Consider the following 16,861-nt stretch of genomic DNA (forward strand, 5'->3'; position numbering starts at 1 on the left):
GGCAATATCTGGTAACGCATCTCATGGGTCTCCACCTGAGCGCTTCAAACCCCAGACAAATAAAAGCACTTTGAAAGATTTTGCCCACAAAGAATGTTCTGCACAATTTATCCCCCGTGTTGTTCCAGGCCCAAGACAAAGCACAACGGTATTATTCAGGTCTGTTAACTTTTGCCCTGAACACCGTTCTTGACAAGAAAATAATATTCTTTATCATGGATGATCTTCCCTGTTGAGGACCGTACCTGTGTTACTAGACAGACATTCAACCATTCTCGCTGTCCCTCTTTTCTAGATCAAAAAATTAGGGTACAGAGAAGTTACATCAATTGCTCAAGGTCATTGAGCAAGTCAGGAGCTGAACAAGAGCTCCAGAGGCCTTTCCAACTGTCATGTTACAGGTGAGGAAAAAACAAACCAACCACGCAAAACCCCACCCACAACACACTCATCTCGGCTTATACAAATAGATCAGAGACAGTGAATTTTACTTCTTACTACATTTCACTGCTAGCTTAGACTTGATATTCAAATAACAGCAGTATGCTCAATAAAAAGCACTTTTCTTCAGACCAATGTCTTCATTTAAACTAGTGTTTGATTTTAAAAAAATGTAACTTCTTTGTTCTTCTAGTGGGCAACTTCATTTGGAGACTTTATGGATTTTCCTAAGGATTACTCAATGAAATGTCACAGAAATATGCACTGGTGTGTATGTGTATATATAAAAAAATACAAGTGTCTTTGATTCATTCTTAATGAACTTCAAAATTTTCCATTATTAAAAACAAATTGGGAAAATCTTCACCTTCATATTTACTTATTTATTCAATTTAACTTCAGTCTTGCATTTATGTATCTAATATATTCCTCAAAATATTAAAAATAATATAACCCAATTATTATTACTTAAAACATTTGCATTTTTAAAGCAAAATACTTTGGTCAACTATAAGAAGTACTTGATCTTTTAATAACAAGAAGCTCTTAGACTAAAAGCAGAATGTAAAGGGTCGGTTCGCTGTGATTTTCAACCCTTAAATTAATTAACTGTAAGTAGCAGCTTCCAGTGAATTTGTCTTAGCAAGGTATCAACACCTGCAAAGGAGAAAAATTAATGAGAGCATTGTCATAGTCTTAAATAAATACCCCACTCGACCATGAGCAAGATGAGCAAAGAGAACGAGCGGCCTAAGCGTTCAAAGGCAGCGAGGTGAAGCGCGATTGCTCCTGGGTGTATCTGGCGGGGCTGTCTAGCTGCCGGCTACGGTTCCCACCGGGAGAAGTCACCCACCTGGGGCAGCATGCGATTCTCCTCCTCCAGCTGTCTTACTCTGGCCTCCAGCTGCCTAACATAGGACAAGGTTGATTCTAAAAATCAAAAAGAAAAGAAACACTCGTATTATCCACAGAGATCTGCTTGTGTTTCGAGCCTGCGCCACATCCTAACTTGTCCTGGCAGCAGATTCCCTCTCTCCCACAGCCACTAAACATTCAACTGCTCCTCTCGAGGCCAAAGCAAATAAAGCTGAGACTAGAATTAATCCCGCTCCTTGGTGCTTGTGATTCCGAAGCGCTGCGCTTTAAGTTGGTCCCTTCTCAGACACAAGGTACCTTACAGACTTGAGTTCTTCCAAGCCATCCCCAGAGCTCTGTGACCTTGTACCGTGTTTTGGAAATACTCCATGGAAGTAACTCATTATCCCGCCAAGCACCATGGAAAAGCCCAGAAAGAGAAGATATGATGTTTCTGCAGTCACGTGTGTCCCCAGAGCCCCCAGGGTTTGATCCTGGCTGACGGCAGCGTGGCCCACAGCACAGCGCTGCTCTGCCGCCTTGCGTGAACAGCAAAATCCTGCCCCTGCTATTCACAACTGACCTCACTGGCCCTCAAAAGATAATTGGGTTGATTATGAGTCACTCCTAGTCCGCTCTGTTCCCAAGAACTTTATGTAAGAAGAGCAGATCTGTGATCCATCCCTAGAAGCATCCAAGAGCTTTTTTATCACGCGTTTCTTGGGTCACACAGAATTTCTGCTGTTAAAGTCCTGTATCTAAGAGAAATACATGTCTGAGCACATAGCATGGAGCTGTGAGAGAAAACTTCTCAGTACACAAACTCTGCCATGACTCCTGTACCACCCTGTCCACAGATGGAATTCCACCACAAACTCCGTCCTGACTCAACAATCCACCCAACTTTCTCCAAGATGTCAATTCCAGTAACATATTCGTACTCATACTATCACATAACTAGTAAAACTCTGATGACTAATGGTACAGAATCAACGCATAATAGGGCAGTACTGTCAGCTGATGTAACCCTGCAAAGCTGTGTTGACAACGGAGCTGATCACTGGTTTACATGGACAGAAGAATTTGGGCACCAGTTTCCCCTGACACCTACTCACCATGCCAGCCTTTCCACAAAGCAAAGCGGATGGGAAATGAGGTGCCACCCCTCTTACAAGACCGCAATAGGCTAAAATACGCACCCACAGACAGTGCCTGGGAATTTACACAACGTGAAGTGATTTGTCAAAAATTATTAATACACAGCAAGGCACTGGATTAAAAATAGCATTGTACAATAAAAGGGAAAGAGGTAATCTGAGGTTCCGCGTGCTCTGCTGCTTGAGGATTTTCATAGCTAGTGATGGGTGCATCTCCGGAGAGTCGCTAAGCCCAGCTCAGATGAGCACTTAGAAGATGAACAGCTTATTTAATTAACCGTATACGACTGGGTCCCTCCCACTGAATCAACCTTCCCAGCAGCAGCGCTTTGGGGAGGAGTCGCAGCGGCTCCCTCGGCACTGTGGCCCTGAGCGCCGGCAGCGGCTCCCAGCACATCTCATCTCATCTCAGCCCATCTCATCTCAGCCCGTCTCTCGGGCGCTCTCTACACAAGATGGTTTCTGTGGAGCCGTCTTTTCGCAGGGACTGAAGCAGGCGCTTTCTTTGGCACCTGCCATCTCCAGACTCTCTGGTGACAAGTCCACTGCCACGGGAGCTTGGGCTCAGACTTCAGGCTCAAGTCCGACTTCCCAGCTGTGCCCAGCAGCCCACTTCACACAGGCTCCTTTCTGGATTCTCCCTGGCTCTGGCCCTTTTGTATTTTCTGTTTACCTCTGATTAGCTCTTGATGTGGTGTATAGCTCTCGGCAAAGCCTGCCTTTCGATTTTATTCCTTCACTTGTGCGTTGGGAGCCCAGAGCTGAGATCTCTGCTGCTTCAGCTCACACAACTGCTGTCACTTCACCACTTCCCAATGCCAGTTCCTACCAGCTCAGGATTTGGTCTGAAATCTCAGGGCCCGTTAACCCTTCTAAAGTGTGAAACAGTTATTTAAATCTCCTTTTGTAATCTGATTAAAAGAGAAAATTAGGTCATCTACCAAAGGCTTGATCTAGCAAATCCTTATTTATGGGTGTCGTCTTGGCACATAGATTAGATGCATATATATTTCAGTATCTGTTAATATATTTATGCTTTGATGCTATGAGCTTAGAGGAAAAAAGGAGCAGAAAAGCCAGTCAGGGACATAAGAGATGGAGAAATTGAAAATACACAAAGTGAAACACTCTCGCCAAAGCTTAAAAAAAAAGTTGCATCTCAAAAGTATTTCTGAGAAGGCCTATTTGATCCATCTATTCTTAATCAGTCTGGAGACTGGCTAAGAGCTCTAAATAAAAAGCAAATCTTAAAATGCCTCCAGAAAAAAGTTACCTGATAGCACTCCCATTGGCATTCCAGGCAACTTTTCACAAGACAATTAAGCAATTTCAAACTGAAGCAGAATGAACCGAAGATAGTAATGCTTCAGTAACTGAGCTGAAAACAAACATCTCCCAAAGAGAAAGCAGCACAGAAACTCAGCAGCACTCCCACAACATTCCTGTTGTCTTATAATAAAGCATTTAACGAGATGCTTCAGCATGTCAGGCAATCACCGCTCTGAAACACAGCCCGCGCAAACAAGATGATCTCTGACTGATGGCATTAGTTATAAAACCTTTTTGTCTTTTATCCTTCCCCAAACAGCTTTAGCTCACATTGCTCATTTTCACAGAGCTGCGAGTCCACAGGAAAACCCTCCCTTATTTGCCCAATCTTACACTTGAGATGTAGACTCCTTATAGATCAGCTTCCAACCACAAACCTGCTGAGCTTCGGCTGCCCAGAGCACAACTGGTGAAACGCGGCACTTGTATTAGAACCAAAAAGGCACAGAAATTGTTAACTGTGTTGAAATCAAATGCATACTCAGTTAAAAACAAACTATTAACTTGGGCTCACATCTAAACGAGATCTGAGCATGGAGACATGATGCTATAGTTGCTCAGTTCCTGGTTTCATCACCTGTGGGCTTCTTGGTTGAATTATTTGCACTCCTCCCCACCTTCCCTTGCAAGGCACTTCTACTGGAGCCACAGTTCGGAACAATTCCCATGCTCAGGAACAGATCCCTACCAAACGAGCTTCCTGACTCGAGTGTCCCGTGCTCCTCGCACGACTGCAAACGTGATCACAGTGTGGTGCTTCATGCCAGGGCTGAAAGTAAGCTGTTTTTTTTAATTAGTAGAGAGACAGTAATATCCTGCTTTTAGGGCAATACAGTGACAATCTACCCTTTCCACGCACCCCTTACTCTAACACATCATTAGAGAACATCAATATTTATATAGCTGCTCTCTTTTCCTTTTGACATTCACACTCTTGAAGCTAATAAGTATTTTCGGGTTATGTCAAACTTTATCAGCCCCTTATGTTGCTGCCAATGCAATATTTATGTCTTGGCTTTATCCATTTTTCTGCCACTCCACCTGATCGCAGTCTATCAAGTAATTCATAATGTTTTAAAGTTAGATTATCCTCTGATATTTTGGAATGGTTGAGGATGTCATCTTAAATTCTGATACTTTCCTGGTTTTTCCCCTAAGTCTGTGGTTTTTGGCAGACACCGGAGGGTTACAGCTCACAGGCACCTGTGGGACTGCCCTGCAGAACTTGTGCAAGACCGAGGTCCTGTACCCAGCTGGGAGCTGCCGGCAAAGCAAACACATCAGGACCCCACAGAAAGCAAAACCCCAAGCGTTCAGCCTACACTTCTACTTGTCCACACGAGTTTGAGTAACACACAATACAGCAGGTGGAAGGGATTCTATCCAATGACAAGAGGAGTATTTGAGGTGAAGAAAGAGCAAGAGATGTAATGCCTCTAGTACCTATAGAAACTCAGAAAGTAAAGCACGAGAAGTGCTCCACCTCAATGACTAAAATTCCATTTTTCTGCTTTTTTTAAAAACACTGATTATAAATTATAAAAGTTGTCTGCAAAACTGAGCACAGGGATTCCACAGACCTCCTTTTGCCTAGCTTTAAAAGGACAAACCCATCGAGGCACACGATACTTCCCTCATCGAAGTAAAAAACCAAAAACAAACTTACAGAATCTTAACTTTGGAGAAAAGTGGTACCGCAGTGGAGGAGCAAAGCAGACATCCCACCGGAAGGAGAGAAAAATCCTCCAAGCTGAAAAGACTTAGAAGGCCAGCGGCATTAGGAGAAAAGAGGAACACTGCTACGCTGGACAAAAGGCTGCTCTGAAGCAGCAGCAGCCGCTCCTTATGTCCTCACGTCCGGAAAACAGAAACCCCACGATTTCACGATAACACAAACATCACCTCGGGTCTGTTAACATCAACATTTTCTGCTTCCAGCGGCTCAGCTCTGTTTGGTATTCCTGTTCCTAAAGGAGGTCACAGAATCTGGACAGCTGACACATCCCAACAGGCACATTTTAAACACTTACAGTATAAACGAGGGAAACTGCCAACAATTTACCTCAAGAAAGGTTTTAGCACGTTATGTATGGTGATACTTTGATGCACGGCAGTGAAGGCTCGGTCAAGGTATATTCAACTTCAGTGGTAAAGTCATTTGTTAAGCTGCTCTTCCTGCACTCTGTTGGCAGGAATATAATAATTGCGTATCAAATCATATTTTGGACATTCAAATCCACACCCAGCATCGCACAATGAAAACTAAATCAACTCTCAATAAATAGAAGATGAAAAACAAGGCTGTGCAAGCACTATTTTAAAGCCTCCTGTAATTAACTGACAGATCCATACGTTTATGACAGGGTTTCTGTGCTAACCGGGGAGCAGATCCAATGACACGCAAAGTATCTCCCTGTCCTATAATTCCTAGTCATCAGATTTAATTACTTCAATATTAATATTCATGACTAAAACATGTTATTACTGCAATCCATCTCGTTTCAGCTACCTTGTTTGAATATATCAGAGAAAAAAGAGTCAGGCCATTGGATTTACAGTGCCGCACATTGACAGCACCTGTGTCCCTGGGCTGGTGAAGCTGCTCAGTTTACCCCGGCAGCGTCCAACCTCCCAGCGGATCAGGTCACCTCTCAAGGTTGTTTTTACCCTGTCTTCTGTGATTTTCTATTATGGTTGCACATCTTACATAACGCTGCTATGGAATAAGCGCTGGAGAAGTTCTTATGAAGTGCAGCCGGATTCCCCTTTACACAGTGACACCAGGATCAGTGCTATCACGTAGACAGAAAGACCTTTGCCTAGGGCAAAATTTTATGAAGCTCACCAGAATGTTTAGGAGCTATTTACCACTAAGGCACATATTTTCCCAAAGTTTTGGGGCAGCAAACCCTGTAGCATTAGCACTAAGACAGGGTTTGCATTTCTCAATATTGTTGTTGTCTGGAATTCTTCCACCCCGAGATTTCTTGTGATTATGGACCCAGCACTTCTTGACTTCTCCCTGTAATTAAAAATATAATTAACTAAGCTTAGCTAGTTCACTGAGTATTTCAAAACTGAGTTCTAGCAAAAGGAAAAGCTTACATATGCTAATTCAAACATCCAGAATGCAACACTACCCCTGCCACTTAGTTTTATTTCTCAGGCAACACGTGCCAAGTTTCCCCTTTCCAGCACACGTTACACACAGACATGAGCTCATTACATTATCTCTGTAATAAGATGTGTTTACACAGATTTCATACAAAAATAGTGTTTTCTCAATTGCAGCAGCTTTCAACCACGAATTATCTATTTATTACAAGAAAACAGTCCTTGTCACTGCCTGGAGGCAGCGCTAGCCCTGCCTGTGAGGATGCAGCGATGCTGACTCGGATTGCCCCTGTGTTTGCATCCATCTGGGTCTCAGCGCTGCTTTGGCACGGTGGGTGGCGTGGTTGGGCATCGCTCCCCTGCCGAGCCCACCAAGGAACGCCCCAGCTCACCCAGCTGCCTGGGACACGAGCTACTCAAAGGACAGGCTTGGCTTCCGCTTAAGAACTTTCTTGATTTAGGCTTCTGTTGGAGGTTTTGTTGCATGCATAGCTTTAAGGTGCAACAAAATTTCCAGTTGAATTCATCTACAAATAGAAGCTTAAAAAGAAATTTTAAAACCTCTTATGGAGAAAGAGGATTCAACTACAGGAGAACCTAAAATGCTATCAGATGTCAGTCGAGTTAAGCTTTTGTTTCCGACTCTCTGCAGCCATCCCTACCACGCGCTAACAGCTGGATAACGCTGTCACACTAATGGTGCTCTAACACTAACCTTGGTTTGTTTGGTTTTTTGAGACTAGAGGTGACAAGGGCAAAGCTTTTCTGGCTGGCCTGTTTGATATCCCGTTAGCTCCACTTCAGCCTGCGCTAAATGCATTTGCCACATTATTGATGAAAACTGAGAAAATCAAATCCATTATGCTATTGCTAAAACCTTTCCCACTGGCTGTTAGCTTGTTCTGCTATTGATTTTGTGTGTTTCGTGATCGGTAAAGCCCTTATTGGCTCCGCTTCGGTAACTGCTTGGGTTTGTCCCCATGCCACCACACTCCTGTTTGCTCACTGCGGGGTGTCCCCAGCTGCAGGCACATGCCCCAGACTGGAAGCAACTCACATACACCTTTCTTACCATGTAGAATTACATTTCTCAGGTTCAAATCTTCTACTTTATGTTTCTTCAACATCTGATAAGTTAGTTTGGTTGAGAATTTTAGTATCGGTACAGCAGGCTCCACTTAATAATTATATTGGCTTCCATTTGGGAGTCTGCAATGTAGGGCACAACTGAAAACTACACCTCCAGGAATTCTGAATCAGATCAGGACATATGAATCATTTTTATGCTCATCCACTGCCTCATTAGGAGGCGGTTACCCAACCCGTAAACTCCTTTGTCATGGGTTACTATGTGTGTGACTCACAACCAAATTCAAATGGTGCTCCTGAGGGAGCGGCAATAGAAGGTTTCACGTTACTGAAGCCATTGAACAACAGCACACACACTTTTTCTCGCTACAGCTACAAAATAGATGCTAAAACTCATGACACCAATCGATAGCCACGTGAATACATGGAGGAACAACCAGCCCACACTCCTCCTCCTTGTAAGGCCGCTCCTTGTGCAAAGGAAACAACCATTCCCAGTCTGGCTCTACATGGGGCAAGTTTGGATGGAGAGGCAAGGGCTGGGAAGAGGATTTAATTCAGCTGTTTTCTGTGGGACTCTGTCTCAGGGCACAGGAGTCTTTGAAGTTCATTCTTAAATTCAGACGTGCAAATTGATGCCTGCCATGTCAAAGATCAGCAAAAATGCAACTGACCACTCATAACACTGTTTGGTAAACTCCTCTTACTTGCATTGTGTTATACAGTCCTAATACAATCACTTCTTCAAACTTTTTGTGGCTTCTCTAACTTCTAGATGTTCTAAGTAACTCCTGCAATACAGCAATCCAGACAGCAGAACGGCTTGCAGAACGCAGCATGCTGGGCAAAGAGAAACGCATTTACATTTAGCAGGCACAGGAGGGATAATAACTGTCTCAACCAAATGAAGAAATCAATTCCTTAACCAATGTCAGAGAGGAGAAGGAAGAGGAAGGAAACAGGGAGCTGAATGCCAAGACGCTAAATTTAGATCAGCTCTTATTCCCGCTCCGCCAGTATCCACAAAGAACCTTCACATCTGAGCTGCCACTGCAGCTCACGCAACCCAAAACTCGGAATTAAAGCACATATCCCAAATACCAGGCAAAGTTACAGCAGCCATCAGCTCTGCACAAACACACCAAAATACGCCAAGCTATATGAATTAACCAGGTAAATTAAGACGCTGATGTCCCAGATGTTCTTACTGCTTACAGCATCTCTCAACTAAACGCAGAAGTAAAAATATGAGAAGTTTAAAACGGTTCTGCCATTTGACCTCAATCAGCACTCAAACAACAGAACGGGAGCGATATACCCAGCTGCTTCACTCGCACACACATCCTGCAGAAACCCACAGCAAACATTACAGTCCGTCATTGAGAAAACCAGGTCAGGACGTGGCCTGAATGCCACAACGGGGAGAAGAAATTCAATGCATTTCTAGAAATCTTTCACTTCATTTCTAATAGAAGACCTCAGAGTCTCTTCACAATACATCTCGGAATTTTATGAATGACGAGTCGTCACTAAGGGCCATCATTATTCAAATACACATACAAGACAAATGTATTTGATAAAGTGATGAACTGCAGAGATGTTTCTCTGTGAGGCTTCAAGTCCTTACTTAAATTCTCAACCACAGAATGTTTTTTTTGCTCCCCAAAATCCTGCCTGTATCATTACAGGATGGATATTTACTGGGAAACACAATAGGGGAAACTACAAGACCAGAAGGTCTCCAAGGGAAAGAGAAGCTAAATTTATGCAATTACCCACCTCTATGAACTAGTAACGAGGAGCACTCCTGTGATCAGGCGAGAGCGGAACGTAGGAACGGGAATTCTGTGATTCTGTGAACGCCAGAGGAAGACGGGTAATGTGGGGAAGCAGTGAAGATTCAAAATTATCAGGACAAAAGAGGTTTCTGGATTAATTTCTCTACACAGAGTGATTAAGATGTAGGACAGGCTATTAAATGTAACAAAAGATGTTGCAAGATTAAATATGTCCTCGAGACTGAAACCACGCTCTTGCTTCCCACAGCCCATTAAAGAGCCATCACATAATAACGCCTTCCTATCCCTACCGAGCCTGGGCACATCTGAAGCAGGAAAGACAACCACTTTGTAAAATTATTCCACTGGCAACCTCAGCACAGAACCTAATTCTTAGGAAAAATTAACTATCCATTTCACGCTGGCAGCTGCACGGTAGTGGAGAAGGCAGCTGTCTCTGCACCCTCCATCTCCTCTCTAAGACCTTTTTGGGCTGATCGTGGAAGGCAGTAATAAAAATAATTATTCAAATGACATGGCTGTTAAGCCAAAATCTGTCAGTGCAAATATGTCCCTACTTGTGGGTGCTTCATGTCCAACAGGCTGTCAGGCACGGAATACCAGAGCCTGGGCTGGCTCCTCCTCAGCTGGAGCATCCGCGTCTCCAGCACAAAGCCCTGGGAGGGGAAAGCCACAAAGAGATCCCGGGGATTGGGAATCAGGCTAAATATCCAGCTCCAGCTCAAATCAGCACCTGACTAAACTCCTTCAGCACTTTGGAAAACTCTGTAGACGCCTCCTGCATGTTCTAGATACGTCAAACAAGCCCAACCTCGGGGGCACAAGGATCCTGGCGCATTCTGCACATTTCCCCGCTCACATGGTCAGACATGGTTCTCTCTAACCCGAACCCATGTTTTTTCCTGCCTCCCCTGAGATCCCTATGGCTGTACCCTGCGCTGCTGCTGGGCTTCACAACTATTCAAAGACTGCATTTGATTTTGTGAAATTATCCAGATATAAACCCACATCATTAAGTGATTCAGAACAATAAGACTTGTGAGAGGCACAAAACATGGGAACCTATGTTTTATCAGGGCTTCAGAGAAAACCAAAAGCACCACAGAAACACACTTTTCTGGTTTCTCTCAGTCCCTTTTCACAGCTACTTCACTGCAATCATAATACGCTGCTATTATATTAACATGATGTTGATTAAGACACTAATAATTTAAAAGTAGTCTCAAACACGGGTAACAAAACACAGCACGTATCATTACTGATAGGCTGCACTATCCACATTTATCTGCTTTACAGCTACCAGTTTAATGACTGTAACGATTTACCTCCCAGCCCCAGCAAATGGTGGCTGAGTCCCTTGAGCTCTCACAGTGTCTGCAATGTCTTCAGAGCAAAACCAGCCGAGATTTCCTACGTCAGCACGCTCAGTAACCAGCTGCCCCTTTCCTGCTCAGCATAACCCATGTCTGCAGTGATCCCATACAGGTTCCATAGGTCCTGGGACAGCAGACGCCACTGCCTGTCCTGTTGGCAGCCCCCCCGCCAATGTGGCTTTATACTAGTATTAGTGAAGCTGATCCTTGGGCTTTAATATGATGTGATCATCTTCCTAATTGAAGAGGTTAATGAAGTGCTTTCACTTTACTACACTTCCAAAACATTTAGGAGAAAGATTCAAATATTATGTCCAAGCAGCCCTAAACCAAGGGCAGTAAGTTTTCCACAGAACTGCCTGTACATCTCCACGGCAAACTTTGCATCAACCACCCAGCAAAGCCATTTCTGAATCTCCACTTCTCACACCGAGCTGTCCCTAGACACATGAAATGATGCCACACTCCTGTCGACTGCCCCACACCCTCTCCTTTTACATTTCAAGTACCTTTTAATTCAACAGGCATGAAATTAGTCAAATACAGGAAGTATTCCAGAACCTGAAAACTTGCAATAATTCTGTAAGTCTTTAAATCATCTGCATTTCTTTATTCAGGGCTATTGTGCTTTGTTCAGTTGTACAAGGGGCCTCAGCATTCAGAGAGTAGAAGGATCCACGAAGCAGTCAAAGTTGAGAGCTCTCACAGCTGCTTATCTGCATCATCGGAACAAAACAAATATTTTAAACAAGCTCTCCTCTGTTTATTTCCTGGTTACTTCACTAATGGGAAAGTAATTTACGTATTTCCTCTCTCCAAGCATATAAATAATTGAGCAAGGATTTGGGTTAAAAAGGCTGTTAGGATCCGTCACATCCTTCACACAGAGATTTACAGAGCAATTCGTGACCAACCCCCCACCGGGCATGAGGAGAGGGGCCGTGTGACCCCCCAGGCCCCTGGCTCGCCCCTTTCAGCATCAGGTCCCTCTTACACTACACGGTGCACACAGAACCACGAGACAGACCTCAAAACCAGCTGCACGCTCGTGTGCGCACGTGCACAAGAGGTGAGAGTCTTTTTATTCAGCACCTGCCTCAGAGTAGCCAGGATTTCATTCTGGTCACTTTCTGAAGGAGCTTTTTTTAGGATTACAAGGACTAAAAATCTGCTCCTTCAGCAGGCAAAGAGACAGCAAAGAGATTGTTGCTCCTTAGCTGAGCGTTTCCTGAGCAAGTGGTACGGTACAGTCACAGTTAGCGTGCCTATCTGATCTATACCAATGCTAAAACTGAAATATAATAATGTTGTGAAATAGAATAAATTCTAGAAAAATCAAAAATACTAACACTTTATTCTCCCAGCAGCTGCAAACCAAGACTGTATCTCCTGAGACCTTCTAGGATGAAGACAAAAAGATCATTATTCCCAGAGTTCTGGGCAATGAAAGACATGTGACTGTACCTACGAACTCAAGGAAAACTGCAAGTATTATAAAACATGGGGGGAGGCAGAAATTACAAATCAAGTTGTATTACATACATACGACCACTGCAATTCATCTTAGAAGACAACAAAACTAGACTACTCCCTGTTTTATTACATGGGAATGAGATCAGGTACTATAGTTGTGAGGGCAAAGAAGGCAGAATAAGTGTATAAATGAGCTGTCAGAGCAGCATTTATAACAAAATGCAGGCAGCATCCTGAAATTTCTGATGAAAGCTCAGAAATATAGACAGCCTCAGAGGTTTAAGGCTAGAAAAATGCCATTAAAACAATGTAGTCTGGCTTCCTGCCCTGCGGAGACAAAGGAATTTTGATAATAATTCCAGGAATGCCCGGTTTCCTTTTCGCTGCTGGAAGTGGATGCTGTAGAAAGAAAGCTGGGGCCTTTTTCCTCTACAGAAACTTTTGGCAAAAATGGAAAAACAACCAGACCAAAGCTAAGTTTATGAACAACATTTTTCATGTGACTTAGGACATAAATATTAGACCTGTAGTAATAAATCATAACAGGAGAGTTATATTCTCCATTTCTCCGTTTTTTGTGAAGCTTGACAACCAATCCATCTGCATTACATCCTGCCATTGATGGGACAACCCTGCTCCCATGTCCACGTACGGAAGCAGCAGGACAAAACCTGCATCTCTCACCGCCCGGCACTTCGCTGACGTCCCGTTGTGCACAGGCAGGAAACGTGTCCGGCGCAGCTGGCAAAGCACCGGGACGATTCCTCCGGCCACCTCCTCCTCCGGGGGTACGGAACAGCACCAAGATCTGCTGTGTTACAGTTCAGTGTTACCAAAGCCCCTAAATACCGTAAGAAATCTTACACAGAATATGACCCCCAGCAACCCACTGGTATTTCCTAGATGGTAACAACACTCTGGCCTCCACTGGAGTTTACCAGAGGTCTGTCCTTAGCTCCTCTCTGGCAGAAACTGGGGCAGGCGTTGTGCACGTGCCCCTGGCCACATAGAAGGGAAGGTTTTGCTAAAGACTCTTGCTCACAAACTCAACAAAAACCTGCAGTCTTAACAAAGACTAAAAGAAAAATCTCAAAGCAGGGGATTGGAGAGTCAAAGGAATCTCCTTTCCTCCCATTCTTCTAATAGCAGCAATTACGGCATACTGACTCCAGAAACAGTTGACACACAAAACAACTTCTTCCTGGAAATGTGCCAGGAGCTCAAGAAAATTATAAGCTTGCCTTTCCTGTAGTATAAACACATTTCAATGAGGTTCTGCAACAACAACAGCAGCAGAATTCTCCGGCAGAGTGCCTGCCGAGCGCTCCGTGTCTCTCTGCTGACACCCACCAGCGCGGCCGGGCCGGCCTGTGCCTTCCAAGGACAACGGCGTTTCTTCAGAGCTCAGATAACCTTTGCTTGAGTGCTCAGGATCCAATGCCGAACGCTCCCAGAGTGGCACATCCCATCATTTCTCATCGGCCAACAGAACTGGGTACACCAAAGCACTTGGGCAGCAATGGAGCTAGAAGAGCAGTAATGGGAACTACCATCTCTGTTGGCTGGGGTTGGGGGTGTTTTGTTGTTGTTTGGGGTTTTTTTTGGCTCCATTGTAGGAAAAAATAAAAAGGCATTTAACGCATCTCTGAACCACCTCGTAAGCAGGAAAGCAGTAGTGAGTTGACATTTTTTCCACCTTTTTCTCCTCCTGTTCCCACACCTGCTCATTATAAGCACATCTGCAGATGAAGTCCTCCCAGCACATTGACTAAGATTCATTTCCACTCCTTGTTCAGGGAACGCTTGCAGGGGCAGTGGACACAGCTGGCTGAGTTTTGCTGAGGATTTGTTCCAGCGTAAGCAGGGGCCTGGCTCCACAGACAGCACTCCCAACAATTTACACTGTACAGGACAGCAGAAAAAGTGCTGCGGTCGCAGAACACATGTGGTGACTAGAGGGAGGGTATCGAAAGGCCACAGGCTTTTTCTGCTTTGAATAAGTATTTCCTTCAGTAAATGATCCAAGGATGCTGCGAGGGGTTCACTTCACTGAGCAGAGCGCTAAGCCGGCAGTTGTCACTGGAGATGGGCAGAGGGATGTGGTTCTTCTGTTCCTCACAAAGGGAACTGTTCCCTGCTCTTAGGACAGAGACAGAGCTCTTGATATCACTGTTTTGGTTTGGTTTTCTATACACTAACTCCAATTGCTAGAAGAGGCAAACTCTGATCAGAGGGAAAGGAAGAGCCCAAGATTCAACAAGCGTGTTAGATCAGGCTATAGAGCAGCAGATCTCCAGAGGTCCCTTCCAACCCAACCGTTTAGTGATTCTGTGAAAACGCTCATACCGGCGTTAAGCACGAACATGCAACCATTGCTCAGCCTGAGAGGAACGCAAGTTTAAAGGGTCAGGTCTCAAAAGGATTGGATCTTTTGCTTAGAAAAAGATTACAGGATAGACTCCCACTGGAAGCTTTCAGAATGGAAAAGAGCAGGAGAAGGAAACAGAGCTGGAAAAAGGAAACTCGACCTCAATTTGAACTAAGGAGTGAGATGGATCTCTCATTGTGGAAGGCAGAGGAATGCAGACCTGTTCAGAAAAGTAAAATCAGAGGAAGCAAGTAATCTGTAAACTCACTTTCAGAAAATTACCTTATCTTTACTGCCTTATTCTTGACATGAACACAGTGTTTATGGTAAAGAATTCCCTGTAAACTTAAAAAGAAGTGATTTTTTTTTTTCCTAGGCAGTTTTCTTCAAGTCATCTATGACCTGCAAAGAAAGTCATCGATCCCTTGAGCACCAAAGCATTTGCCACTCAACATGTTCAATGTTGGCAACAGCTGCTTTTGTTTTAGAAGCCCCCACTATGCAATGCCAGTTCCTACTTTTCTCTACTACCTCTTGTCAAAGCCCAAATAACATCCACGGCTGGTGCTGCCTAACCGGGTTTTTTGCTCAGCTGGCAACTAAGTACATTTCAGAACCATAAAATCAATACATTATAAGTTAAAACTGTCTTTTTTGAAAGTTCTTATGAATGTACATTTGTTAAGTACCATACCTACTACAACAATAGGTGCAGTACTGCCAAAAGTGACATTTTACTCTGTTTTATGAAAAATATTTGTGTTAGCGCATAAGATATTTAACAAGTCTAGTCACCAGTGTCAAAACCAGAAGCTAATGACTCTTCCAGCATAACTGGGTTATCAACATAACACATAGAAAGCTGAAAAAAAGGAAATACTCTGCCACTGCACAATGTGTTTATAGTAAGCGTTAACCAGATCTAACTTCCAGCATTTTGATCAGTACAGAAATTTCACCTGCAAACCATTTTTCCCTGTTTCTAGAGACACAACACGGTTTAAAAGTTTAACACACTGACGTGGTTGTAATTTGACTTTCAATTGTAAACGTACTCATGAAGTCGTGAGATGATTTTCCTACAAAGGCAAGACTAAAGCTCAGCCCATGCTTAAGCTTTTATCTTCATGTTGTAAGAACATTCAATCAAATCTCCATCAAATCTGCTGATTCAGATAAAGGTCTTTACAGGAAAAAGGACATCTGTCCTCTGGATTCAGGTTTGGAAAATGAATAGAGTAGGGTAGAGTAGGGTAGAGTAGGGTAGAGTAGGGTAGAGTAGGGTAGAGTAGGGTAGAGTAGGGTAGAGTAGGGTAGAGTAGGGTAGAGTAGGGTAGAGTAGGGTAGAGTAGGGTAGAGTAGGGTAGAGTAGGGTAGAGTAGGGTAGAGTAGGGTAGAGTAGGGTAGAGTAGGGTAGAGTAGGGTAGAGTAGGGTAGAGTAGGGTAGAGTAGGGTAGAGTAGGGTAGAGTAGGGTAGAGTAGGGTAGAGTAGGGTAGAGTAGGGTAGAGTAGGGTAGAGTAGGGTAGAGTAGGGTAGAGTAGGGTAGAGTAGGGTAGAGTAGGGTAGAGTAGGGTAGAGTAGGGTAGAGTAGGGTAGAGTAGGGTAGAGTAGGGTAGAGTAGGGTAGAGAGTAGGGTAGAGAGTAGGGTAGAGAGTAGGGTAGAGAGTAGGGTAGAGAGTAGGGTAGAGAGTAGGGTAGAGAGTAGGGTAGAGTAGGGTAGAGTAGGGTAGAGTAGGGTAGAGTAGGGTAGAGTAGGGTAGAGTAGGGTAGAGTAGGGTAGAGTAGGGTAGAGTAGGGTAGAGTAGGGTAGAGTAGGGTAGAGTAGGGTAGAGTAGGGTAGAGTAGGGTAGAGTCTGATATTC

The 16,861-nt window shown here is 44.0% G+C and overlaps 1 protein-coding gene across 9 annotated transcripts in view; it reads right to left on the minus strand.

The window, feature by feature from the left end:
- CCDC85A (coiled-coil domain containing 85A) overlaps positions 1-16,861 on the minus strand; it is a 284,415-nt gene that overhangs the window by 87,019 nt on the left and 180,535 nt on the right. For 6 of the 9 annotated variants that reach the window (XR_010471813.1, XR_010471814.1, XM_065059376.1 and 3 more), the window contains one exon: positions 1,295-1,371. The exons of 2 other annotated variants lie outside the window; for them this stretch is intronic. Coding sequence is in view for 5 of the 7 variants with exons in the window: in XM_065059376.1 (XP_064915448.1) it covers positions 1,295-1,371 (77 nt within the window). In the remaining 2 variants the exon portion in view is untranslated. Of the gene's footprint in view, positions 1-803; positions 1,099-1,294; positions 1,372-16,861 lie in introns of those variants that run through there. One more of the 9 variants, XM_065059375.1, reaches the window with a different exon arrangement.

This window comes from Columba livia, chromosome 3, assembly GCF_036013475.1.
Source record: "Columba livia isolate bColLiv1 breed racing homer chromosome 3, bColLiv1.pat.W.v2, whole genome shotgun sequence".
Taxonomy (NCBI): Eukaryota; Metazoa; Chordata; class Aves; order Columbiformes; family Columbidae; genus Columba; species Columba livia.